Source organism: Scyliorhinus canicula, chromosome 18, assembly GCF_902713615.1.
Source record: "Scyliorhinus canicula chromosome 18, sScyCan1.1, whole genome shotgun sequence".
Classification (NCBI taxonomy): domain Eukaryota; kingdom Metazoa; phylum Chordata; class Chondrichthyes; order Carcharhiniformes; family Scyliorhinidae; genus Scyliorhinus; species Scyliorhinus canicula.
This window is the reverse complement of record NC_052163.1, coordinates 66059143-66085991: the sequence shown is the minus strand read 5'-3', so window position 1 is coordinate 66085991 and position 26849 is coordinate 66059143. Positions and strand designations below refer to the sequence as shown.

Sequence of the window (26849 nt, the reverse complement as noted above, 5' to 3'; positions counted from 1 at the left end):
CTGCAGTGATAGTGGAGTCGGACACTTTAGGAACTTTCAAGCGGTTATTGGATAGGCACATGGAGCACACCACAATGACATGGAGTGGGATAGCTTGATCTTGGTTTCGGCCAAAGCTCGGCACAACATCGAGGGCCGAAAGGCCTGTTCTGTGCTGTACTGTTCTATGTTCTATGTAATCCTGTGAGATTGCATGGAGATCAGAAAGAAGGTAGGAATCTGTATTTGAAATAGAACGCAACTTGGAGAAAACTTCCGTGCCTGCTTAGGCATGTCTCGCCTTGCCTTCATCGTCATTGTATCCACATTAATGAATTTGCCATCTGCCAGCATTACAGGTTGCACAAGGCAGCACACTGCCAGCGTTTCAAGGCAACTAGAGATGGAAAGTCATTCTGGCTTTGCTGGCCCTGCCCACAATCCTGAAATCCACCTAACTCTGGAGCTGGGATGTGCACCAGATGAGTTATTACAACAACGTACCAGCTGAACTACCCAGGTGTGGTAGTAAACCTAGTTGTTGTGAGCTAAAGCTGTCAATGCGCTCAGTGTTTAAATGCTCAGTGTTGAAATGTCAGTTCAAATTTGTTATCAATGACAAAATGCTGGCAACTGCAGTATTGAAATGAAACTGGTTTCTAGGTTATTTTGAAAACAGTTGAGAGGGAAACTGCCCTCCAGCCCAGGAGGAGTTGGTATGAGTCCATTGCCTGACTATGCAGTTTATCTACTTCCCCGTGCTGTATGATGTGATATGGCCAAAGGAATGTTGGTTCAAATTTAAAAGATGATATGGTGATAAGTTTTTTGTTTCGAGTAAACTCTTCACCTTCTGCAGGGATATCTTCTGCCACAAGTGGTAAATCTCACTTGCTTCTTTGTCACATCAGCTGCACTCACTTGATGAGAGAAATTGAGCTGCATGTCTGCAAATAGCTGTCCCAAGGCTACACTGCCAAAGATGAGGGCAACCCAGCCTCCGAGTATATCGAGTTAACAGAAACCTGGAATTGTCATCTAATCGCTGGCTTTGAATAATCTCATAAACCCGCAAGACTGAAACTTAACTCTTTGTTTCTTTTCCCATGAATTCCATCTTGCTACAGGTAATTCCGTTTTGTGGAGTTACCATTTTATTTATAATAATCTTTATTGTCACAAGTAGGCTTACAGACACTGCAATGAAGTTACTGTGAAAAGTCCCTAGTCGCCACGTTCTGGCGGCTGTTCAGGTACACCGAGGGAGAATTCAGAATGTCCAAATTACCTAACAGCACATCTTTCGGGACTTGTGGGAGGACACCGGAGCACCTGGAGGAAACTCACAGATACGGGGAGAACATGCAGACTTCGCACAGACAGGGACCCTGGCGCTGTGGTGACATAGTGCTAACCACTATGCTACCATGCTGCCTCCTATGCTGCCTATTGACTTCTGTGTGTGCAAGGTTGTATTGGCTCAGTTCCCTCTCAAACTAACCTACATTCCAGCAGCGACTATGCTTCAGAAGTGATTAACTGTAAAGGTCCTTGCATGACCTGAGAATGTGTAAGATGTTATCTCAATGTCACTTCCTTCCAAACCTCCTCGGACTCAAACTGCCCGCCACAAGAGCAAGATGCTGTGTCTGCTGGTACCACCCTTTGCAGCACTGGTTTGCTGACACAACTCTACTGCTACCATTGTACTGCGTGCCAGTATAAGCTGAGGCATGATATGAATGTGCTGTGTAGTTGAGGTCCTTCCTCGCAGGGAGGAGAGCTTTGAAGAATGATGTTTCCTAAGGCTGCTTTCAAGGTATCGGCGACTTGGGGACAGATTACAGGCACCCTGGCCAATATCAATCCCGAAATCAACATCAAAAGCAGAGGACTTGGTTGTTGTCACATTGCTGTGTATGGGAGGTTGCAATGTCCTATCTTACAACAAAAATCTGCAGAGATCTTTAACTATAAAGCACTTTGGAATGTCCTGAAGTCATGAAAGATGTGATTTAAATACAAATCTGTCTCTCCAATTTGTCAGATTCCATTTGTCGGATTCCAAAAGCCGCTATGTAACACGGGTGAGTTGTTCATATAGAGGAATAGCATGTTCATGAACCTTCAGATACCAATGCTATTATGTGAGTGGTAGACCCTAACAGGGACAGGAGAATTTGTCAGAATAAGGAGCAACATTCCCTTTGTTTAGATTGACTGATCCTCAATTTGTTGTTTGCGTGTTTCTAGGTTCCTGTGCTTTCTTGGGAGGGTTCCAATGACTCATTGCAACCCTGCTGACAGTCACACGAGGGTGTGGTGTGTTTGTGCGACACCTATGCTGCACCAATTGTGACTTTGTTCAGATAGCCCAGTATGAATACTCACTCCGATCAAGCTGTAAAGTGTCCAGAGTGCACATTTTTACGTGGGGCACAAGAATGTGCTGTGTCCCCGAGCAGGTTAATGGTGTGTCCATTATCACAGCCTCTGTAGAGCGCAACGCCTGGAAGCAAGGATGAAATCTTCAGCTTTGCACTTTCCAGAGCCGAATACTAGCTTTTGAATAAGCACACTACATCTAACAAAATATAAAGAACTTGTACTGCACTTCCACAATCTTGGGACATCTCAAAATGTTTCTCGGCTGATCGAGTACTTTGGAGTTTAATCTCCCATGAAATGTAAGCAATGCAGCAGTCAATCTGCACACAAGAAGATACCACAAACAACAGTGAGATAAATGACCAGTTAGTTTGTCTTTCGTGTTGATGTGAAGGATAAATGTTGGCCAGGATCGAGGGTTAAAACCCCTGCTCTTTGGATGGTGCCGTGGAATCTTTTGCATCTACCTGAGAGTGTAGGCAGAGCCACAATTCTCATCTGAAAGATGCGCCTCCAACAATGTTGCACTTCCTTGGGGCTACTGCACTGAAATGCAAGTGGGAATTCATCTCCAGTCTTTTGCAATTTGTGCTGACACTCTCAGCGCAGTACCGCAGATGTTTTCGCAGATCATCATATTGCTGTTTGTGCGAGCTTGCTGTGCACAAATTAGTTGCTGCCTTTTCCCACATTATAACAGTGACCGCACTTCAGAATCACTTCATAGAATTTACAGTGCAGAAGGAGGCCATTCGGCCCATCGAGTCTGCACCGGCTCCTGGAAAGAGCACCCTACCCAAGGTCAACACCTCCACCCTATCCCCATAACTCAGTAACCCCACCCAACACTAAGGGCAATTTTGGACACTAAGGGCAATTTATCATGGCCAATCCACCTAACCTGCACATCTTTGGACTGTGGGAGGAAACCGGAGCACCCGGAGGAAACCCACGCACACACGGGGAGGATGTGCAGACGCCGCACAGACAGTGACCCAAGCCGGAATCGAACCTGGGACCCTGGAGCTGTGAAGCAATTGTGCTATCCACAATGCTACCGTGCTGCCCATTGGCTATAAAGCTTTGATCTGTGCTATGGTTGCAAACGGCACTATATTGATGCAAGTCTTTCTGATTTACAAACTCAATCTTTACAAAGCGTAGAAACCCTCTGGCTATGTGAACAAACCAGTCTTAATTAAAACCAAGTGATGTAGACCAAAAGATAGCTCAACTCTAGTTTGGAGTCAAATTTTGTCTAACAATCCTGTGAAGTGCCTTTGGATGTTAAGTGCTCTATATAAAGATGACAAGTGGGTGTTTATATGAAATAAGCTGGCAATGTTGTCTGTTCACCACTGTCAAAACCTAGGGAGCGCAAGCATGATATTTCGAGGAAGGCCTACGGACCCTTCTCAGACAACTCTAGAATATGTTACTGGTGAAGTCTTTGAAAGTGTTGAGCTGTCACCCATTGTTAGAAGTTGCTTCTAAGGGACAGCACGGTGGCACAGTGGTTAGCATTGCTGCCTCACGGCGCTGAGGATCCGGGTTCGAATCCCGGCCCTGGGTCACTGTCCGTGTGGAGTTTGCACATTCTCCCCGTGTCTGTGTGGGTTTCACCCCCACAACCCAAAGATGTGCAGGGTAGGTGGATTGGCCACGCTAGAATTGCCCCTTAATTAGAAAAAATAATTGGGTACTCTAAATTTATTTTAAAAAAGAAGGAAAAAAACCCGCCCCTTAATTGGAAAAAAAGTGAATTGGGTACTCTAAAAAAAAAAAATTTTTTTTTAAGCTGTTTCTGCAGTATTCATGTCTGATCCTGTTCTATTTCAATGGACGTTACCCTAAACTTTAAAAACAAATTATCAGGAAATGGGCAGCATTGGTGAAGCTGACAGTTATTGACCATCGTTGGTTACCCTTGCTATGCCACTGCAGGTGGCAATTAACGTTGGACGAGAGGTCATCTACCTTTATTTCAAATTGATTCACTAGTGCTTAAATATCACTCAGCAGGGTGCAGTGCTCTAACTATGACATGTGGCAGATCTGTGGCACTTCCAGCATTCCGGTTGACTATGTCTGCAGGAAGTGTAACCAATGGCAGCTCCTCACAGAGCATGTGGTTCGGTTGGAGCAGCAGTTTGATGCACTTAGGAGCATGCAGGTGGCGGAAAGCGTCATAGATAGGAGTTATAGAGAGTTATACACAAGTATACTGCTTTGGGTGCTGTTTGTGGGACAGGAAAATAACAACAGCTAGAACAGAGGCACCACAACTGGCTCTGTTGTTCAGCAGGGGAGGGAAAAGTGCTGGAGAGCGATACTTATAGGGGATTCTATAGCAAGGGGCACAAATAGGTGCTTCTGTGGACGTGACAGAGACTCCAGGATGGTATGTTGCCTCCTTGGTGCCAGGGTCAGTGGTGTCTCTGAACGAACACAGGACATCCTGAAGGGGAGGGCGAACAGCCAGAGGTCATAGTACACATGGGTACTAATGACATAGGCAGGAAGAGTGATGAGGTCCTGCAGAAGGAGTTCAGGGAGTTGGTCAGTAAGCTAAAAATAAGGACCTCTGCGGTTGTAATATCAGGATTACTCCCTGTGCCGTGTGCCAAGAAATAGGAGGATAGTGCAGCTAAATACGTGGCTAAACTGGTGGTGTAGGAGGGAGGGTTTCAGGTTTCTGGACCACTGGGATCTCTTCCGGGGCAGGTGGGACCTGTACAAGAAGGACGTGTTGCATCTAAACTGGAGGGGCACCAATATCCTGGCTGGGAGGTTTGCGAGAATCACTCGGGAGAATTTAAACTAGTATGGCAGGGGGGTGGGAACCAGAGCGTTAGCTTAGAAGGTGTCATAACTGACGGGAAAATAGTAACAAATAAGAGAACAACATCACCCTGTCTGCTCAAACGTAGTGGTTTGAAGTGTATTTGTCTCAACGTCAGAAGTATAGCAGGGAAGGCAGATTAACTTTGAGCACTTATTAGTACTTGGAACTACGGGCAGCACGTTGGTGCCGAGGTCCCGGGTTCGATCCCAGCTCTGGGTCACTGTCCGTCTGGAGAGCACATTCTCCCTGTGTTTGCATGGGTTTCACCCCCACAACCCAAAGGTGTGCAGGGTAGGTGGATTGGCCACACTAAATTGCCGCTTAATTGGAAAAAATGAATTGGGTATCCTAAATTTATATTTTTTTTAAATGAGTACTCGGACCTATGATGTTGTGGCTATCACAGAAACGTGGCTGAAGGAAGGGCAGGATTGGCAACTGAACATTGGATGATATAGATGCTCCAGAAGAGTTGGAGGAAGATGTAAAAGGGATGGGGGGTAGCATTACTAATTGAGAATATTATAGCCAGGGAGGATACGTCGGAGGGCTCATATAATGAGGCAATCTGGATAGAGCTCATGAACAGGAAGGGGGCTTTCACAATGTTGGACGTTTATTACAGGCCCCCCAACTGCCAGCGAGAGATAGAGGAGCAGATGGGTAGAGAAATTTTGTATAGGTGCAAAAGTAACTGGGTTGTCGTGGTAGGGAATTTTAATTTCCCCTATCTTGACTGGGACTCACTTAATGCTGGGGGCTTGGATCGGACAGAGTTTGTAAGGTGTATCCAGGAAGGCTTCTTGATACAATATGGCGATAGTTCAGCTAGGGAAGGGGCAGTACTGGATCTGGTTTTGGGCGATGAGCCTGGACAGGTGGTTGAGGTGTGTGGACAGTCTGGGTCTTTTTGACATCGCAAAGGAGGAGGTATTGGGTCTTTTAAAAGATATTAAGGTAGACAAGTCTCCTGGACCAGGTGGGATTTACCCCAGAATACTGAAGGAAGCAAGGGAGGAAATTGCTGGGGCCTTAACTGACATCGTTGTATCCTCATTGGCTAGAGGTGAGATACCAGAGGACTGAAGAATAGCTAATATGATTCCGTTGTTTAAGAAAAGTAGCAGGGAAAGTCCAGGAAACTATAGGCCAGTGAGCCTCACGTCGGTAGTAGGTAAATTATTGGAGAGAATTCTCAGGGATAGGATTTATACCCATTTGGAAACAGATGGACTAATTAGCGATAGACAGCATAGTTTTGTGATGGGGAGGTTGTTTGTCACGAATATAATCGAGTTTTTTGAGGAGATAACAAAGATGATTGATGAGGGGAGGGCGGTGGATATTATTTACATGGATTTCAGTAAAACCTTTGACAAGGTGCCTCATGACAGACTGGTACAAAAGTGAAGTCACCCGCAATCCGAGATGAGGTGGTAAGATGGATACAAAACTGGCTCGGTCACAGAAGGCAAAGGGTAGCAGTGGAAGGTTGTTTTTCTGAATGGAAGGTTGTGACGAGTGGTGTTCCATAGGGATTTGTGCTTGGCCCTCTGTTGTTTGTGGTCCACATAAACAATTTGGAGGAAAATGTATGGTCTGATTAGTAAGTTCCTGGTGACACCAAGTTGGTGGAGTGGCAGATAGTGTTGAGGATTGTCAGAGGATACAGCAGGACATAGATAGGAGACTTGGGCATAGAAAGGCAAATGGAGTTTAATCCGGATAAATGTGAGGTAATGCATTTTGATAGGTCTAACATGGAGGGGAAATATATCGTAAATGGCAAAACTCTTAGGAGTATGAAAAGTCAGAGAGATCTGGGCGTGCAGGTCCACAGATCTTTGAAGGTGGCAACACAAGTGGACAAGGTAGTCAAGAAAGCATATGGAATGCTTACCTTCATTGGACGGGGCATCGAGTATAAAAACTGGCAAGGTTGTATGGAACCTTGGTACGGCCGCACTTGGAATATTGCGCACAATTCTGGTCGCCCCACTACCAGAAGGAAATTGAGGCTTTGGAGAGGGTGCAGAGGAGGTTTACCAGGATGTCGCCTGGTCTGGAGGATGTTAGCTTGTGGAGAGGCTGAATAGACTCTAACTGTTTTCATTAGAATAACAGGTTGAGGGGTGACCTGATCGAGGTCTACATGATTATGAGGGGCATGGATAGAGTGGATGGGTAGGCATTCTTTCCCAGGGTGGAGGGGTCATTCACCAGGGGGCACAGGTTTAAGATCCTTGGGGCAAAGTTTAGAGTAGGTGTGCGATGCAGGTATTTTAGACAGAGGGTGGTGAGTGCCTGGAATGCATTGCCAGGGGAGGTTGTGGAAACAGATACATTAACGGCGTTCAAAAGGTATCTTGACAAACACATGGATAGGATGGGTATAGAGGGATACCCCACTAGGAGGTGCTATGGGTTTTGGCCACGGTTGGTATCATGACCGGTACAGGCTTGGAGGGCCGGAGGGCCTGTTCCTGTGCTGTATTGTTCTTTGAGACATTATCCCTGTTTTCTCTCTCCAGAGAGGCTGATCTGCTGAGTATTTCTGGCATTTTTTGTTTTTAGTTTAGATTTCTACGTATTTCACTTTTGTGAGATTTGTCCAAGCTCTAATAAAATAGAAAATTGATGTTGCGCAGCGACTGTTGGAAAGAATTTGCACTTTTTATAATATCTTTCACATCCTCGGTGGCCCAAAAGTTTAAATTGGAGTCATTTGTTTCATTGGCAAATGTGGCAACTGATTTTTTTCTTTGCACAACAGAATCGCACAAACAACTGTAAGAGAACTAACCAATTTTTGTGTGAGGTGCTTTTTGAGGGTTAAGTGTTGATCTCATGCTGGGAGATATAAGCGAAGCACTACAGTGCAGAAGGAGGCCATTTGGCCCATCAAGTCTGCACCAACCCTCTGAAAGAGCCCTCACCCTGTCCCAATAACCCAGTAATTCCACCTACCCTTTGGGCACTAGGGGCAATTTAGCACGGTTAATCCATCTAACCTGCACATCTTTGGACTATGGTAAGAAACCAGAGCACCCGGAAGAAACCCACGTAGACACAGGGAGAACGTGCAAACTCTACAGACGGGCATCCACGGTCAGAATTGAACTGAGGTGCCTGGTGCTGTGAGGCAACAGTGCTAACCACTATGCCACCGTGCCGCCCCTTCCTGGTATCCCTGGTACTTTTGAGTAAACAGCTTGGATTCTGCTTATCTTTGTCCTCACCACTAATCCTGAATGACCCCATCTGTCGCTTCCTTACATGTTGGTGCTGCTCTGTGTACTGCTCAATTTATTATCCTGAGTCGCAACTGATTTCTGATCTTGAACAATCTTTCCTATCGCACCATCTCTAATACTGCCAACGTGTGTCATTTGAGCCATCTGCTGTTTGCCACTTACCCCATAACATTCTAATTTCCTCTTGAATACCTTGAATTTCCCTTGTCTGTCAGGTCTGTTATTTCATTGAGGAAACCCAGTGAGTTAATCAGATGTGACCAATCTTGCTCATAATATCCCTGGTTCATATTTCTCTGGTTGCTTCATTATTTTCTTCTGTAGGTTTCCCTGTAACTCTTACTGAAACAGACATTGGGCATATACACCTGTACTTTCCAAGCGTGTCTTTTTCTTTTTGTAAGTTGGTGCTAAATTTGTCCTTATTTAGTACTCTGATCCCATCCCACTTTCCATTGATTCCCAAAATGTATCCACCAGGATTGCTTGATTTGTTTTGTAATTTCTTTAACCTAACTATCTAATTTTGCAGTCTCATGGTTTTCTTCATGAAAGCAGACCTATGTCTTCCAGGATAATCTGCCATCCTTTGTCGCGTTGATCAATATTTAGTGTACATGTGGAATGGGTGGTAGGGCTGGGGATATTGGCACACACCTCTTAACAGACTGATCCAAGTTGAGCTGCAACAGCCAACACCTGTCAGACAAGATCTTAACCAGTGCAACAGGCAATTCAGCATTCAGTTACAAGCCCAACACACCTTCTTTGGGTTGGGCGCTTGGTTGCTTACCGACTGAACTGCGCAGCAAACAATCCTGCATCACAATTGCCCTTGCCTGGCTCCATTTTCTTTGCACATAACAATCAGTGGCTGTTTTTATAACCACTATTCTGAGAAGTGCAAATATTCTCAATTGATAAGATTTGTTGTGTAATATGTAGCACATTCCTTGATTTTCTGTGTAATTGGAGGATTGTTTGATTCCATGGCTTTTGGATCGTTGATCCTGATCATAGGATCCCTGCATTGCAGAAGGATGTCATTCTGCCCATCGAGTCCAACAACCCTTTGAAAGAGCCTAGGCCCATTCCTCCCCCCTATCCCCGTAACCCCACCTAACCAGCACCTCTTCGGACATTGTGAGGCAATTTTAGCTTGGCCAATCCACCTAACCTGCACACCTTTGGGCTGTGGGAGGAAACTAGAGGAAGAAACCCATGGAGACACTGGGAGAGCGTGCAAATTTCACACAGGCGCACCCAAGGCTGGAATCGAACCCGGGCCCCTGGCTGAGGCAGTGACTCCACTGTGTAATTCTCATAGTCATGTACTCAAAGCTGTAGATTTTACTTCTGTAGCTAATTTGGTCCAGCCAACTGGAGACATTTGAGAATTTGTTGTGGGGCCATTAACAATGTGAGATAGATGGATAATGATTTGCAAACCCGGTTTTGCCTCTTTTATAATGTATTAAAAACATGCCAAAGTACTTCACAGAAGTGAAAATAACAGAACATCAGCAACGATGGAGGAAGTGTTAGGGTTGAAAGTTCAGATTACAGAGCTAGGCGACAAATCTTTTTGAAGGAGGTGAGTGAGGGATAGGTACAGCGTTAAAAGTAAGGGGCAATGATAACTGGAACAAAGGAGAATGAAGAGAAAACCAGAATTGAAAAATTATAGGGCTGCATATAACATACGTGGGCTTTGCATGCTTATTTGCATTGTCACAATTAACAAAACTATACCTCAAGGAATCATCTTTTTACTGCTTTGTTCCCGAGTTACGTTTCTTGTTTGTAGACTTAACCAGGGGCCCTGGAGCTGTGCGCAGAGCAACACTTGCACTGCTGTGTCATAGAATCATAGAACCCCTACATTACAGAAGGAAGCCATTCAGCCCATCGAGTCTGCACCGACCTTCTGAAAGAGTACTTCACTCAAGCTCACTCCCCCGCCCTATCCCATTAACCCCCTAACCTAATCTACACCTCTTTTTTGGATACTCAGGTGCAATTTAGCATAGTCATCCACCTAATCTGCATATCTTTGGACTGGGAGGAAACCAGAGGAACCCACGCAGGCACTGGGAGAAAGTGCAGACTCCCACAGAGAGTGACCCAAGTCCAGAATTGAACCCAGGTCCCTGATGCTGTGAGGCAACAATGCTAATCACCATGTCACCTCTGCGAAAGTCCTGTACTGGACTTTCCTGGGCAGCTCTGTCCAGCAAACTCTGTTAGATTCTGTCCAATAGGTAAACTACCTATTTGAGTCTCTGGCCGTCTGTTACTTTTAAGAAAACCATTCATCATCACAGTTCACTTGCCTTGCTTGCCAGAAACTGAAAATGGAAGCAACACTGCTCTGTGATTTGGCGCCAAAAGCGCACAACTGGAGAGGGCTCTCTTGCAGGTTGCGCGACCTGCTCTCTGCTGCCACTTCTTTCTGGAAAGTTGCATACAACCTAATTTATTTCCATTTTTAAAAGGCAGCAGCAGCCTCCATTTTTTTTGTTTGTTAGCAATAAATGTTTTATTTTAGACGGGTAGATACCAGAGATCAGAACATAACCAATAGTAAAGAGCATTGTTTCAACTGGTATCACAATTTAGCTTTAAAAATCCATTATTTTGAGGGCAACATGGTGGCGCAGTGGTTAGCACTTGGACTATGGCACTGAGGACTCTGGTTCAAATCCCCGCCCTAGGTCACTATCCATGTGGAGTTTGCACATTCTCCCCATATCTGCATGGGTTTCACCCCCTCAACCCAAAGCTTTGCAGGGTAGGTGGATTGGCCGTGCTAAATTGCCCATTAATTGGAAAAGAATAATTGGATACACTAAATTTATTTTTTTTCTAATCCATTATTTTTCCAGAATTTAATTTCATTATAAGTCATGGCAAACGCAAAAATGGTAAATTTCTTCAAGATAGCAATTTCGAGTCATGACACAGTTTAATTCTCAAGAAGGTACAACACTGAAGTCTGCATTCTCCATGCATTATGCTCTCTTGCACGAATACCAAAATAAGCTATACACTTTCCAGGGTTCATGTAATTTTTACACCAAAGTTTGATTTTTATCACTATCAGTAGAGACGGGGATTCATTTTTCAGATTGCTAAAATAAAATGTTAAATGGACTTAACTCCTGAGGATTACCACTGTCATTTCCTAGCCCGGCGCTCAATGCAGTTAATCAAATACAGCCCCCCAAAAAAATAAAACTCAGTGCCCAGTAACCTCCCGCCCCCCCAAACCAAACCAGAAACCAGGGGCTGGGTCTCATCCCAAGAGGGATGTGGCTGGGCTCAGTCACCCGGGCTTCTCTTCGCAGGTGAACTCTCGGGGCTCATACAAGCCCATTTCCCCGGATAAATCATCGAGAGGGCAGCACACCGAGCCTCGGGCGGAGGTGCACCAGTAATCAGGTTAAAATACTCGCATGCGGTGGATTTTCCTCTAAACCATGGGGATGGAGTGGCCTCATCCCCCTCAATTGCCAGGTCTCTCACACCCCGAGTGCCCAACACAAAACCTCTGGACACTAGCCAACACTCTGGTGTCTCCACACAAACTGGGGGTGAACCTCGTGCTGTGGACATTTAAGTTTCTCTCTCCACCCCGCTGACCAGCCACCATTGCTGAATCGCCCTCCCGCTGGAACCGTGGACATTTTCAAACTTGGCCACTATTCTCAAAGTAAAAGATGGGCGCTCCTCTCTCAATCGGGACCACCACAGGAACGGCACATCCGATCGTTCCACCCCAGGTCACGACCCTGACCTTGAAAAACCCTGTTCTGGACTAAAGTGAAGGCTTGGTTTCCCTGCGTGAAGTCCCTTCGGTGATTTGTTGTAATGAGCTTTGTTCAGCAACTCCGTCCAATACCTGCTCCACGATTGTGTCTGTCACACTGGGACTAACTCCATATGTTGGTGCCTTTCCCCTTAACATACCTCTCCTCTCCCCGTCATTCTGACTAATTACTACCAATGCTACTTGAGCTTGCAACTTTGCCCCATGTGCTTGTTCATGCACAAAATTGGGTGGTGAGTACCAGCATGCGACTGGAGTGGGTTTTACTCCCTCATCTAAGGCAGCACGGTAGCATGGCGGTTAGCATAAATGCTTCACAGCTCCAGGGTCCCAGGTTCAGTTCCCGGCTGGGTCACTGTCTGTGCGGAGTCTGCACGTCCTCCCCGTGTGTGTGTGGGTTTCCTCCGGGTGCTCCGGTTTCCTCCCACAGTCCAAAGATGTGCGGGTTAGGTGGATTGGCCATGCTAAATTGCCCGTTGTGTCCTAAAAGTAAGGTTAGGGGGGGGGGGGGGGGGGGGGGGTTGTTGGGTTACGGGTATAGGATGGATACATGGGTTTGAGTAGGGTGATCATTGCTCGGCACAACATCGAGGGCCGAAGGGCCTGTTCTGTGCTGTACTGTTCTATGTTCTCTCTGTCAAGCATCTGTTGCATATAAAAGGTTACAAAAAATGGGAGAACCCAACCAAGTATGAAATAAAGTTCTGCTTGTGTGATTCTGTATACTATTCCTTGGAGGTAGCCCCAGTTTGTATTCTAACTGTTCAGTGTTTTGTGTTGCAGACTACAACTGACGAGGCCAAGGAACGACTGTATGAGAGTCTGTTGAGTGAGTGTCGTGATGCCATCCAGGCTGTCCGCGAGGAGCTGAGAGTAGATCCGGTAAGAGTGAGAGTGAAGCGATGGGAGAAATGTAGTAAATCTGATGAGAATCTCCTGTTAGTGATTTTTTTTAAATGATGTATTTGCATAGCTTTCAGTTGTGGCATGATATTAGGTCATTCAGCCCCTCGAGGCTGCTCAGCTATTAACTAGATCATGGCTGATCTGTACTTCAATTCCTTTTTTCCACATTTACCCCATATCCCTTCATACCCATGTGTAACAAAATTCCATCGAGCTCTGTCTTGAAAACCCCCAGTTACCCCCCCACCACCCCCACCCCTAGCACATTCAGCCCTCAGGGAAGGGGGGGGACTCCCCCTTGTGTGAAAAGGTGTTTCCTGATTCTACTTCTGAAACTTTGTTCCTAGTTCTAATTTAAGATTATGTCCCCTTTTTCGTGATTTCTTCACCAGAGGAAATGGTTTCCCTGTGTCTACTACCCCCTTAAATACTTTAATAGTCTTAAGTGCCTCGATCAGTTCACCTTTCAGTCACAGATACTGAAGGGACGCCATGTTTAAGTAACTTATCCCATTAACCCTCTAAGCTCAGGTATTGTTCTCGTGAATATGTGTTGCGCCCACTTCAAAGCTTGCTTCCAAAGGCAGAAACTTTGAAAATAGGAGCAGGAGTCGGCCATGTGTCTGATTGGGCCTGTTATGCTATTCAATGTGATTATGCCAGATCCTATATCTCAACACCACACTCCCGTTCTCTCCACAGACCACTTTAGTGCCTAGAAATCTATTTATTTCTTAAATGTATTCGGAGACGTGACCTCTTCAGCCTTCTATGGTAGACAATTCCACAGGTCCACCCACATTCTGAGTGAAGAATCTTTTCCCCCTCCTAAATAGCCTACCCTGTTTCCTGTGTTCGAGGGCCCCCCCCCAGAGGAAACCACATCCCTGCATCCAGTAGTCTGTTCAGCCCTATCAGAACTTTATACATTTCAGTGAACTTCCCTTTCATTCTTCTTAACTCCAATGAACAAGGGCCTAGTCGACCCAATCTCCCCTCGTACAACAATCCTGCCATCCCAGAAATCAGTGCAGTGAACCTTTGTTGAACTCCCTCAACGACAAGTATATCTTTTCTTGGATAAGGAGACCAAAACTGCATACAGTACTCCAGGTGTGGTCTCACCATGGACAACTACAGTAAGACATCCTTGCTCCTGTACTCAAATCCTCTTGCAGTGAAGGCCAACGTACCATGTCTTTTCCTAATTGCTTGCTGGACCGGCATGCATGCTTTAGTGACTTGTGTACAAGGACACCCAGGTCCCTTTGTACATCAGCATTCCCCAGTCAATCACATTTAAATAATACTCTGCCATTCTGTTTCTTTCAGAACTGAATAACTTCACACTTATCCACGGTATACAGCATCTGCCATGTATTTACCCTTTCACTCAACCCGTCTAAAATGCTTTGAAGCCTCTTCCTCTTCACTTCTCAATTCCACCTAGTTTTGTGTCGATGGCAGACTTGGAAATATTACATTTGATTCTTTCATCCAAAGAATAGCCGGGGCCCAAGCAATGATCCTTGTGGGACCCACTAGTCACTGCCTGCCACTTCAAAATGACTCATTTATTCCTACTCTGTTTCCTGTCTGCTATCCAATTCTCAATTCATGCCAATATGTTACCCCAATTCCATTTGTTTAATTTTGCACGCTAACCTCTTGGGTGAGACTTCATCAAAAGCTTTTTGAAAATACAAATACACCACGTCCACTGGCTCTCCCTTATCTGTTTCACTAAGTAGGTCCTCAAAAAAAAAACCTCTCAATAAGTTTGTCCACATGATTTCCCTTTCATAAATCCGTGGTGACTTGATACTTTCTATGTGTCCTGTTATCAGATCCTTTATAATAGACTGTAGCATTTTCCCCTACTACTATTGTTAGACTAACTGATCTGTAATTCCCTGTTTATACCTCCCTCCTTTTGAAATAGTGGGGTTACATTTGCCATTCTCCAATCTGCTGAGACTGCTCTAGAATGTACAGAGTTTTAGAAGTTAATAACCAGTTGATCCACTATTTCTCTTTATTAATAAATTTAGGGTACCCAATTATTTTTTCCAAAGTAAGGGGCAATTTAGCATGGCCAATCCACCTACCCAGCACATTTTTGCGTTGTGGGGGTAAGGTCCATACAGACACGAGGAGAATGTGCAAACCCCACACGGACAATGACCCGGGGCCAGGATTGAACCAGTGTCCTCGAAGCCATGAGCCAGCAGTGCTAACCACTGTGTCACCGTGCCGTCCTATCCACTATTTATTGCACAGATAGTACGAGGGTCCGCTCCGATGAAACAGATTAATATCTCACTCTAGACGTGAGATTTTGTCTGTGGTGTTTGAGTGATGGGGTCAGGCTCAGAACAGAAGTATGGATTAGAGTAACGCCATGCTGAGTTACAGTGTTTGAGACTGATCCAGATGAGTCAGTGGGAATGTCCCACATCCTTTAGAACAGTGGGATGTAGATTATCAGGCCCGAGGGATTTATCAACTTTCAGTCTCATTCGTTTCTCCTTAACTTTTTTAGTTAAGATCACTCTTCCCTAAAAGACCCTGCACAACACGATTGTTAATTAACGCCTAGTTTTTTTTGTTTATATATTTAGAGTACCCAATTCATTTTTTCCAATTAAGGGGCAATTTAGCGTGGTCGATCCACCTAGTCTGCACAGCTTTGGGTTGCGGGGGCGAAGCCCACGCAAACACGGGGAGAATGTGCAAACTCCACACGGACTGTGACCCAGAGCCGGGATCGAACCTGGGACCAGGGCGCCGTGAGGCAGCAGTGCTACTCACTGCACCACTGTGCTGCCCCAATTAACTCATTGCACAATACCAGAAGCTAGGATAGCCTGTCCCTAGCTGGTACCTCAACATACTGGTCCAAAGAATCATCCTGTATACACTCCAGGATTTGATCCGCCACAGTATTATTGCTAATTTGGTGAACCTAGTCCATATGCAAATTAAAGTCACCCATGATTACTGGTGCACCCTTGTTACATGCATGTCTAAACTCCTGTTTTATACAGTCCCTGAATTTACCAAAACTGTTTGGAGACCTCGAGATCTCTTGTTGCATCTTAGCTCCACCAAGACTGATTCTACATTTGTTCTGAACCGATATCCTTTCTCATTATTGCACTGATTTCATTCTTCTACTAACAACATTACCCCATCTCCTTTCCATTCTCTCCTTCCTGTATTGAATATTCTTGGATATTTAGTCCAATCCTTGGTCACGCTGCAGCCATATCGACGTAGTCACAATCATATTGTACCCATTTACAGCTACATGCTCTGTTAATTCGCCTGCCTAAACTTTATTATGAATGCTCCATGCATTCCGATACATTTATATTTGTCTTTTTAACATTTTTGCACGTTTATTTTGTACTATGGCCCTGTTTGCTACTAGTCCTTGTTTTCGATACCTGACACTTTTTCTTTTTACTTTTCTATCTTTCAATTCTTTCTTTGTTTCCCTTTCATGTGTCTCCCTGCTCTTATCCCCCTGTTGCTCCAGCCATTCAGCCCATCAAGTCTGTTCTGCCATTCAATGAGATCATATCTGATTTGATAAGCCTCAACTCCATTTCTCACCTTAATCCCATAATCCTTGATTCCCTTACTGTTTAAAAATCTGTGTATCTCAACCTTGAATGATGCTTGGTGTCTTGCCTGTGCACTCTTTACCTGCGGTGTGGCCACCTCACTCTAAACACTATCCACAAAGCTCTCAGCCTTCAAGATTCCAGTCACTCCTCCAGATCTGAAATGCGGATTTAAAGTAGCTGCAACTGGAAACACTTCCTGCACACGTGGTCACCCTGGACACTAGTGTCCCTGACTTCCCATGTTCAAGGTGGCCGAGCTGCCTTACCATAAATGTTAAATATACTCTGGACATTACTTTATTTCTTATACTTTAAATGGGTGTTTATAAATGGTTGTGTATATAAATATCTATAGAGAGAGTACCTTTAAGAAATAGGTGTTTACTACTGCAGTGATGTCAGAGAGTGAGTGGAGCTGGGCTGTCGGTCAGCTTTTTACTTCCGTTTTTGAGCAGGCTGCAAGGTGTGCTTTAGTTTCGTTTTCAGAACTGGATCGCTGCAATCACAGCCAGAAGGTGTATGAATCTCTCTCTGTAATCTAAAAACTGTAAATCGATCCTTTGGTGATTTAAAACTAATAACTGCTCTCAGTAGTGACTTTAACCTGATGTGCTTCCATTAAAAGAAGTCTTATGATGTTAAAAGGAAAGCTTAAAGGATTACTTAGTGTTGTATTCTTTGGGGGTTATATTTGAATTAATGGTTGCTAAGATGTTCACTGTTAGTTTTAAAAAGGTTAACTTGAGTTTATAGAAGAAACATTATTTGCTTTAAAAATTACTTTTCCATTTCTGCTGCACCACTCCTGTAGAGTGGCCCGTGTGCTCCCCATACCACAATCTATTAAAAGTTGTGGGTCAGGTGAACTCCGTGATACACTTTGGGGTTCTCTAAACCCTGGCCCATAACAGTATCCAAAATGAAACACAGTGCTCCAGATGGAATCTAACCAAGACTGTATACAAAATTGATGCTGTAGGCTTAGAGTATAAACTCTCAAAGTGTAAGTGCTGATCTCGGCTGTGACGTGAAGCTAGTAGGGCAGGAATTTATGAGGTTTGCTGATCACATGGATTTGTGCCCCATGGGGCTTGTAGGTCAGTGTGCAAAGAGTAAATCACCTTTCCATTAACTTGTAGGCGTTATGAATTGGTGTAGTCTTCATACGAGTACTACAATGGACCTTGGAGCACCTCGATCAGGGAGAGGGAAATCGGTGGAATTCCCGCTCATTATAAAAATTCATTTCTATGGACATTGGGTGAAACATGTTTTATGATGCATGCTGCAGTGGAATTGCCCCTGGATTAGCTCAGTGGGCTAGACAGCTGATTTGTAATGAAGAACAAGGCCAGCATCACGAGTTCAATTCCCATACAGGCTGAGAATTAGACATAGACATAGAATATGTCTGAATTCTTTCTCAGTGTACCCAAACAGGAATGTGGCGACGAGGGGCTTTTCACAGTAACCTCATTGCAATGTTAATGTAAGCCTACTTGTGACAATAAAAATATAATTATTAGAATTCACTTTGAATAATGGTCAGCTGGAGAAGATGCTGGAGGCTGTATGGTATAAAACCATCTCTAACAAGGATTCAGTGCCTGAAGGGAATCGTCAAATTAGATGTGGTAGTGTCTTAGATGTCCAAATAAATGATTTAGTAGGCATGCAGAAGGACACACTAGTCAACATTGCTGCCTGTTCATTTGCTGTTTGTTCAGGCACAGAAGCAGCGGGAGCGATCTGTGGAGCCTGACTCGGGAAAGGTGTCCACTCTGCAGTATCTCCACAGGTATGTGTTTTGATCTTAATGCAAAAGGAAACTTTCCAAAAAGTTTATCTGGTTCAAGCAATGAGCAGCTAAGTCACATTGTCTAGGACCTTTCATACAGAGCTAGCTGATGGTACCCATGGATGGGAGAAGCTCAGCAAGGCTTTTGTGTGTTTGAAAGAAGGATCAGCTTGGCCTTGTCATGCCCCAGTACCTCAGTAGCTTGCCTACACCTACTTTTTGGACACTAAGGGTAATTTAGCGTGGCCAATCCACCTAACATGCATGTCTTCGGACTGTGGGGGGAAACCGGAGCACCTGGAGGAAACACACGCAGACACGGGGAGAACGTGCAGAGTCCACACAGACAGTGACCCAGCAGGGAATCGAACCTGGGACCCTGGCGCTGTGAAGCCACATGGCTAACCACGATGCTACTGTGCTGCCCCTAATGAATGTGAAGTGAACAATTGGCACAGGCAAATCAGAATTTCACTACAGTATTGTGGAATGCATTTTATCCCATGGACAACGTGCTCTAATGCCTATGAAGTTTTACAAAACAGAGCCCCATCATCAATACTATATTATAAGTACATACACTGTATCACAAAGCATTTCATCATGCCATGTAAAAATGGCTAGACTTTTTGAGCGTACACCTGTTAAATGCCTCCAAGCCAGGGATCCTGCATGGTTTATGATGCAGGTATTGCCTTCCAAAGACACCATGACTTCATGAAAATTGCCCAATTCCAGAGTGCAGCTGGCAAGATTACTTGCAAATGAGGAAGCCAATTCAACTGAACTTAAATCACCCAGCCCACTGATGAATCTGTTGCTTTTTAGATGACTTTGGGACTTTTCTCTGCACCACAATAACAAAGTTTGTTCCAGGGCTGATTCCTGTGTGAAGAAAAAAATCACTCTTGTGTTTCCTTTTATTAGTTTGAACCTGTGTCCTCATGTTGCTCTTGCAGATTAATTTAAAACTACCCTTTCCCATACTATTCGCAATCATATCTTCCTCTCAGGTCACCTGTTCTTGATGGCTACTTTCCAGGTTAAACAGTCTGCGCCTCCCGTGTCAGCGCCTTTATTGAAAGGCTGGGGAGGTGAGAGGGCAAAACATGGCAGCACGGTAGCATGGTGGTTAGCATAAATGCTTCACAGCTCCAGGGTCCCAGGTTCGATTCCCGGCTGGGTCACTGTCTGTGTGGAGTCTGCACGTCCTCCCCGTGTGTGCGTGGGTTTCCTCCGGGTGCTCCGGTTTCCTCCCACAGTCCAAAGATGTGCGGGTTAGGTGGATTGGCCATGATAAATTTCCCGTAGTGTCCTAAAAAAAAGTAAGGTTGGGGGGGGAGGGGGTTGTTGGGTTACGGGTATAGGGTGGATACGTGGGTTTGAGTAGGGTGATCATTGCTCGGCACAACATCGAGGGCCGAAGGGCCTGTTCTGTGCTGTACTGTTTTTAAAAAAAAATTTAAAAAAACAATGTGGAGAGGTCTTCAGAATGGCAGCAGGTGATGAAAATGAGTAACCAATCCCAAAATGAAGCTCGCTGCAGGATTCCCGTTGGTATTAGTGTGCTGAATCCTGAAACTGGGGTCACTTTGGTAATCTGGAAATGATAAACGGCCATCTACCATAATGAGTGATTGTAGGGGCAGGTACAGGCTGGAGAGCCGATTTGCAGTGAGATTTAACAGAACAGGAGACCCTCGAGCCTCCACCATTCAATTAGATCACAGCTGATCTATATCTTAGTTCTATTTACCCATCTTTGTCCTTACCAATTCAATTCTAACCCACCTGTCTTAAAACTTCCAATTGTCCCACCAGAGGAAACAGTTTCTCTGTATAAATTCTGTTGAATGCTTTTAACATCTTAAGCACATTCTTTACTAAATGTTTAAAAGAGGTTTTGTTAGGCTATAGATCATATTCTCATTATTGCTTGGACCCATACAGTTACCTTACATACATTAAGCTTTCTACGGCGATAAAACGTAACGTTGCCATGGCCGAGGCTTTGCAGAAGCAGCTGAGTGAACCATTGCAAGATGAGGGGAAACGTGTACTGCGACCACAAGACCTGATCCGGCTGTATGACATTATCCTGCAGGTAAGCTACTCGATTGCTAAGAGATCTGCGGCAGTGGTTTGTTTTCTTGTAGAACCATGCTGTAACCAGTGTATTGGCTATTCCTTGAGTTGCTGAAGTCTGCGCTGAAATAACTTAGTCAGAAATGTTCTACTACAACAGGAAATGCAAATAGGGTGGGCATGAGATTGGGGCATGCCTGCTGGTGGAGAATAAGTAACATGGGCTGTTTGGGTTCAACAACCTTGTCTTCATGTTCTGAATTCATTATAATATATACCAAAGGTACTATATCTGTTTCAACAGAGACTCCACACTCCACTCTATATGGTGTGGGTGTCTCTGGGACAAGTATAACATTTTGCTGTCCCGTGTACCAGAGCAGCATTGTGAGTCACATGCTGGACTAATAAAAGCAACCATGTCAGGCTTCATGACTGAGTGGAGGGAAATAGTTCACCACAGTTGACTAGACCACAGAGTTCTAACAGTTCTTTCACCATGTATTGTAAATGTAGTTAGTGCGTGTATGGGTAGAGGTATATCCTAGTTGTAACCCTTGTTTCCTGCTCTGCCCTGATGGTGGCTTTTTACCACCTGCCGCACACCTGATTCTCATTCACTCTTCCTTCCCCACCCTGTGTATGTTGCGCCAATTTTCCCCTTCGTTGGGAGTGGCACTTACGGCTGTAATTCTGGATACAGTTCCAACACTGACGGGAGCTTCATTCCCCAGACCCTGGCCCAATACTGTGTCTCAGTTCAGCAACAAAAATACTGGGGTAGGTAGCAACTGTTCCTCATCCTCATGCAACCTGCCACCAAATTTGCCCAGAAAATATTTTTAAAATGGACTTACCCATGGGACTTACCCAGCATTCTGACCAGCACAATCTCTGGGCCTATACTCCAGGATGTTTCTGTGGTGTCTGTATCCTCCCGAATGGCATGTAGGGAATACACTTCCACCAAAAGAAGAGGTTTGTATTTCTTTAAGAGGCTCCACAGAATTAGTGGGAGTTGAAGGGACATAGGGAGAGTGAAAGACGAATAAAAATTTGAGAGCCATACAGAATGGGAAGCATACAGAAGAGACAGCACAAAGAAAGAGGTCTGGAGAGTGGGAAGGGCGGGGGAAAGAAGTCAGACTGAGCAAGTCAGAAATACTTATTTTTGTCTGTAGGTAACTAAATGAGATCAGCTGATATACGGCCCAACTGTTTTGAATGGTGCTTGCTTTTAGCAAATTGGCAGTACCAAATCCAGATTGCTGGCACTTGCCTTAAGCACTTACACACCCTTTCCTTTTCCTAGTGTAGGGGCAGCAGGGTAGCATGGTGGTTAGCATAAATGCTTCACAGCTCCAGGGTCCCTGGTTCGATTCCCGGCTGGGTCACTGTCTGTGTGGAGTCTGCACGTCCTCCCCCTGTGTGCGTGGGTTTCCTCCGGGTGCTCCGGTTTCCTCCCACAGTCCAAAGATGTGCGGGTTAGGTGGATTGGCCATGCTAAATTGCCCGTAGTGTCCTAATAAAAGTAAGGTGGGGGGGGGGTTTGTTGGGTTACGGGTATAGGGTGGATATGTGGGTTTGAGTAGGGTGATCATGGCTCGGCACAACATTGAGGGCCGAAGGGCCTGTTCTGTGCTGTACTGTTCTATGTTCTATATGCAGCTTCAAAGATCCAGTACACAGTCTAGGATGGGAATTGCATTCACAGTGCAGGAAGCATTCTGAGGCATCCCACATGTCTGGATATTGGGACAGCTTGTCTTGCTCTGCTATAAATGTGGTTCATGGACAATATTCTTTTAAGCTGTACAACCTCACAACAATCCAAAAGTCCCTCACTGGCCAGGCACTAGTTAGCCCTTTTAAATTGTCGCACACTTGTGACTGCACGAAAAAGTTTAAAGGGACACAAATCGTCCGTGCAATCCAACACGATTAGATGGAGTGTTGGTCTTGGAAACTAACCAAAGAATAGCAGCGTCCCTGAGGCCAACACTTGCCCTTAGGACTGTGCTCGACACTCTTGGGCTGGAGGGTTCTGACCACCCACGGGCTGAAACCAGGTAAGGTGTGAATGTTGTATCTGAGTTTCTAACACTGGACATTGTGTTAATGCACAGAATCTGTCGGAGCTGCCCCAACTATCAGGGTTGGAAGATGATAAAACCTTCCAGGCAGAGGTGGAGCTGAAGACATTGGTTTACAAGGCCTACAGGTAGGCATGGAGGAGTATGAGTTAATTCTCAGTCTCCTCCGTTAAACAATTGTTGCTATAGTTCCACAATTTCCTCTATGTGCTCAACTGAAGACGATGATGGTTCTTGTCAGTCTTCAATTCAAGTAATCATTCACCTGAGAACCAAGGCAATGATGTTTTGGTGTCCAGTCTGATACCATCCTCCCAAAATGTGGATACTTTCCATAACTTGGGCAACGTACCAGGTGAAGGCTGACCTTTATGGAAAGGTGACCTAGAATGTTTTGGCCAACACCTTCAGGAAAGCAGGCCGGGGGCGGGGGGAGCATATTGGCTGAATATTTGAACTGATCATCGGTTGAACCACTTGCAGGATGGTAGCATTGGTCCAACAGGGGATACGCACTTAGTTCGTCCACATTCTAATCCAGCTAACTGCACGAGGCACTGTATATATGGATAACCTGTGCCAAACAGAACAGTGCAGTCCAGTGAATTAGTTTGTACTGTTTTTTTTACAGGCTTCTCCAAATAACTCGCACCCAATACAAAAATCCACTTCCTAGGCCAAAACTGGGTTTCTTGTGAGCTGACACAAGGCCTTGTTTACAAACTATCTTTTACAGTAGAATGGGTAACGCAAGATACCCAGTGTTCCCCTTGGCATTTTCCCTAAATAAAACCCTATCACTTCAGGGAATGATTGATATCAAGTTCTGCCAGTTAGCAAACTAAACTATAAAACAAGCTGATGTATGGATAGCTCCAAGTTATTCACAATAATACTTCACCTGGATCTATTCACGCCATTAATGAATTGGTTCGGTTAATTGAGTTTCTTTGGCTTTCCTTACACATTGTGTGAGCAAAACGTAAACATTTTTATGGGTAAGAGAGTAAATTCTTAGGATTAGATACGTGTTCCTGCCGAGGGAGCTGCAACTCATAATCTCTCCCTCAATGTCAACAAAAAGGAGATTGTCATCGACTTCAGGAAGCGTAGTGGAGAACATGCCCCTGTCTACATCAATGGGAACAAAGTAGAAAGGGTCGAGAGTTTCAAGTTTTTAGGTGTACAGATCACCAACAGCCTGTCCTGGTCCCCCCATGCCGACACTACAGTGAAGAAAGCTCACCGACGACTCTACTTTCTCAGAAGACTAAGGAAATTTGGCATGTCACCTACGACTCTCTCCAACTTCTACGGATGCACCATAGAAAGCATTCTTTCTGGTTGTATCACAGCTTGGTATGGATCCTGCTCTGCCCAAGACCGCAGGAAATTACAAAAGGTCGTGAATGTAGCCCAGTCCATCACGCAAACCAGCCTCCCATCTGTCTACAATTCCCGCTGCCTCGGAAAGGTAACCAGCTTAATTAAGGACCCCACGCAGCCCGGACGTACTCTTTTCCACCTTCTTCCGTCAGGAAAAAGATACCAAAGTTTGAGGTCACATACCAACCGACTCAAGAACAGTTTCTTCCCTACTGCCATCAGACTTTTTTTTTTTTTTTATAATTTTTATTGAAATTTTTCGATACAAACATTTACCCCTACTACATTTTAAATTATAACACAACAAATCCCCCTGGAAAATCCTCCCCACGCCCTCCCCCGCGCGCACCCCCCCACCCTCCCCCCCCCCGCGCTACCAGTCTAGCAACCAAACCGTTTCTCCCTTTCTGCCGATGGCCTCGGGCAGTCATTGCCCGCGACCCCCCGCTGACGTGCTCCCTTCGTTGCTATCCCCCCCCCCCCCCCCCCCCCCCCCCCCCCCCCCCCCCCCCCCTTCTCCCCGGGTTGCTGCTGTTTCGGCCTCCAGTTCCTATCTCTGATCCAGAAAGTCAAGGAAGGGCTGCCACTGCCGGAAGAACCCCTGTACCGACCCTCTCAGGGCGAATTTGATTCTTTCCAATTGGATGAAGCTTGCCATGTCGTTTAACCAGGTGTTAACACTTGGTGGCCTTGTGTCCCTCCACTGAATCAAGATCCTTCTCCGAGCTACCAAGGACGCAAAGGCCAATATTCCGGCCTCCCCTGCCTCCTGTACTCCTGGCTCCACCCCAACCCCAAAAATCGCTAGCCCCCACCCTGGTTTGACCCTGGTTCCCACCACTCTCGATACCGTCCCCGCCACCCCCTCCCAGAACTCTTCCAGTGCCGGGCACATCCAGAACATATGTACATGGTTCGCAGGGCTTCCCGAACACCTAACACACCTGTCCTCACCCCCGAAGAACCGACTCATCCTAGTCCCCGTCATATGGGCTCTGTGCAGCACCTTAAATTGGATGAGGCCCAACCTTGCGCACGACGACGACGAATTGACCCTCTCTAAGGCATCCGCCCATGTCCCATCTTCTATCTGCTCTCCCAGCTCCGCTTCCCACTTGTCTTTCAGCTCCTCTATCGATACCTCCTCCACCTCCTGCATTATTTTGTAGATGTCCGAGACCTTCCCTTCTCCGACCCAGACCCCTGACAGCACCCTATCACTCACCCCTCTATCGGGAAGCAAGGGAAATCCTTCCACCTGTCGTCTGGCAAATGCCTTCACCTGCAGGTATCTAAACGTGTTCCCCGGGGGGAGCTCAAATTTCTCCTCCAGCTCTCCCAGGCTCGCAAACCTCCCCTCTATGAACATGTCCCTCAGTTGCCTGATGCCCGCCCTGTGCCAGCTCTGGAATCCCCCGCCAGTGTTCCCCGGGACAAATCTGTGGTTCCCTCTCAGTGGCGCCGCCATCAGACCCCCCACTTCCCCCCTGTGTCGCCTCCACTGCCCCCAGATTTTAAGGGTGGCCACCACTACCGGACTCGTGGTATACCTTGTGGGGGGGAGCGGCCATGGTGCCGTTACTAGCGCCCCCAGGCTTGTATTGCCGCAGGACGCCCTCTCCATACGTTTCCAAGCTGCCCCCTCCCCCTCCATCACCCACTTGCGCACCATCGATGCGTTCGCCGCCCAGTAGTATCCGGAAAGATTGGGTAGCGCTAATCCTCCACTGTCCCTACTCCGTTCCAAGAAAATCCTTCTCACTCTAGGGGTGCCATGTGCCCACACATAGCCCATAATGCTGCTAGTTACCTTCTTGAAGAAGGCCCTGGGGAGAAAGATGGGCAAGCACTGGAACAGAAACAAGAACCTCGGGAGGACCGTCATTTTGACTGACTGCACCCTCCCTGCTAGCGACAGCGGTACCATGTCCCACCTCTTGAACTCCTCCTCCATCTGCTCCACCAGCCTTGAAAAGTTCAGCTTGTGGAGGGTCCCCCAGTTCCTTGCCACCTGCACCCCCAAGTACCTGAAGCTCTCTTAAAGGGGAGCCGCCCAATTCCCTCCCCCTGATCTCCCGGGTGTATCACAAAGACCTCACTTTTACCCACATTTAATTTATATCCCGAAAAGTCCCCAAACTCCGCTAGTATTTCCATTACCTCCGGCATTCCCCCTTCCGGGTCCGCCACATATAACAACAAATCATCCGCATAGAGTGATACCCGATGTTCCTCCCCTCCCCTTGTCAGTCCTCTCCACCCCCCTGAACCCCTCAGTGCCATCGCCAACGGTTCGATCGCTAATGCAAATAGTAAGGGGGATAGGGGGCATCCCTGCCTGGTACCTCGATGGAGCCCAAAATACTCTGACCTCCTCCCGTTTGTAACCACACTCGCCATCGGGGCCGAATACAGCAGCTTCACCCACTTGATAAATCCCTCCCCAAACCCAAACCGTTCCAGCGTCTCCCACAGGTATTCCCACTCCACCCTATCGAATGCCTTCTCCGCATCCAGTGCTACCACTATCTCAGCCTCCCCCTCCACTGCTGGCATCATAATCACATTCAACAGTCTCCGGACATTTGTGTTAAGTTGTCGTCCCTTTACGAACCCCGTCTGGTCCTCATGGATTACCCCTGGCACACAATCCT

At 46.0% G+C, this 26849-nt stretch overlaps 1 protein-coding gene across 1 annotated transcript in view; it reads left to right on the top strand.

The window, feature by feature from the left end:
• srp68 (signal recognition particle 68) overlaps positions 1–26849 on the top strand; it is an 80131-nt gene that overhangs the window by 34165 nt on the left and 19117 nt on the right. Inside the window, exons 9-12 of the mRNA XM_038777251.1 lie at positions 13079–13177; positions 18561–18631; positions 20582–20735; positions 22843–22937. Of these exons, the coding sequence (XP_038633179.1) occupies positions 13079–13177; positions 18561–18631; positions 20582–20735; positions 22843–22937 (419 nt within the window). The remainder of the gene's footprint in view (positions 1–13078; positions 13178–18560; positions 18632–20581; positions 20736–22842; positions 22938–26849) is intronic.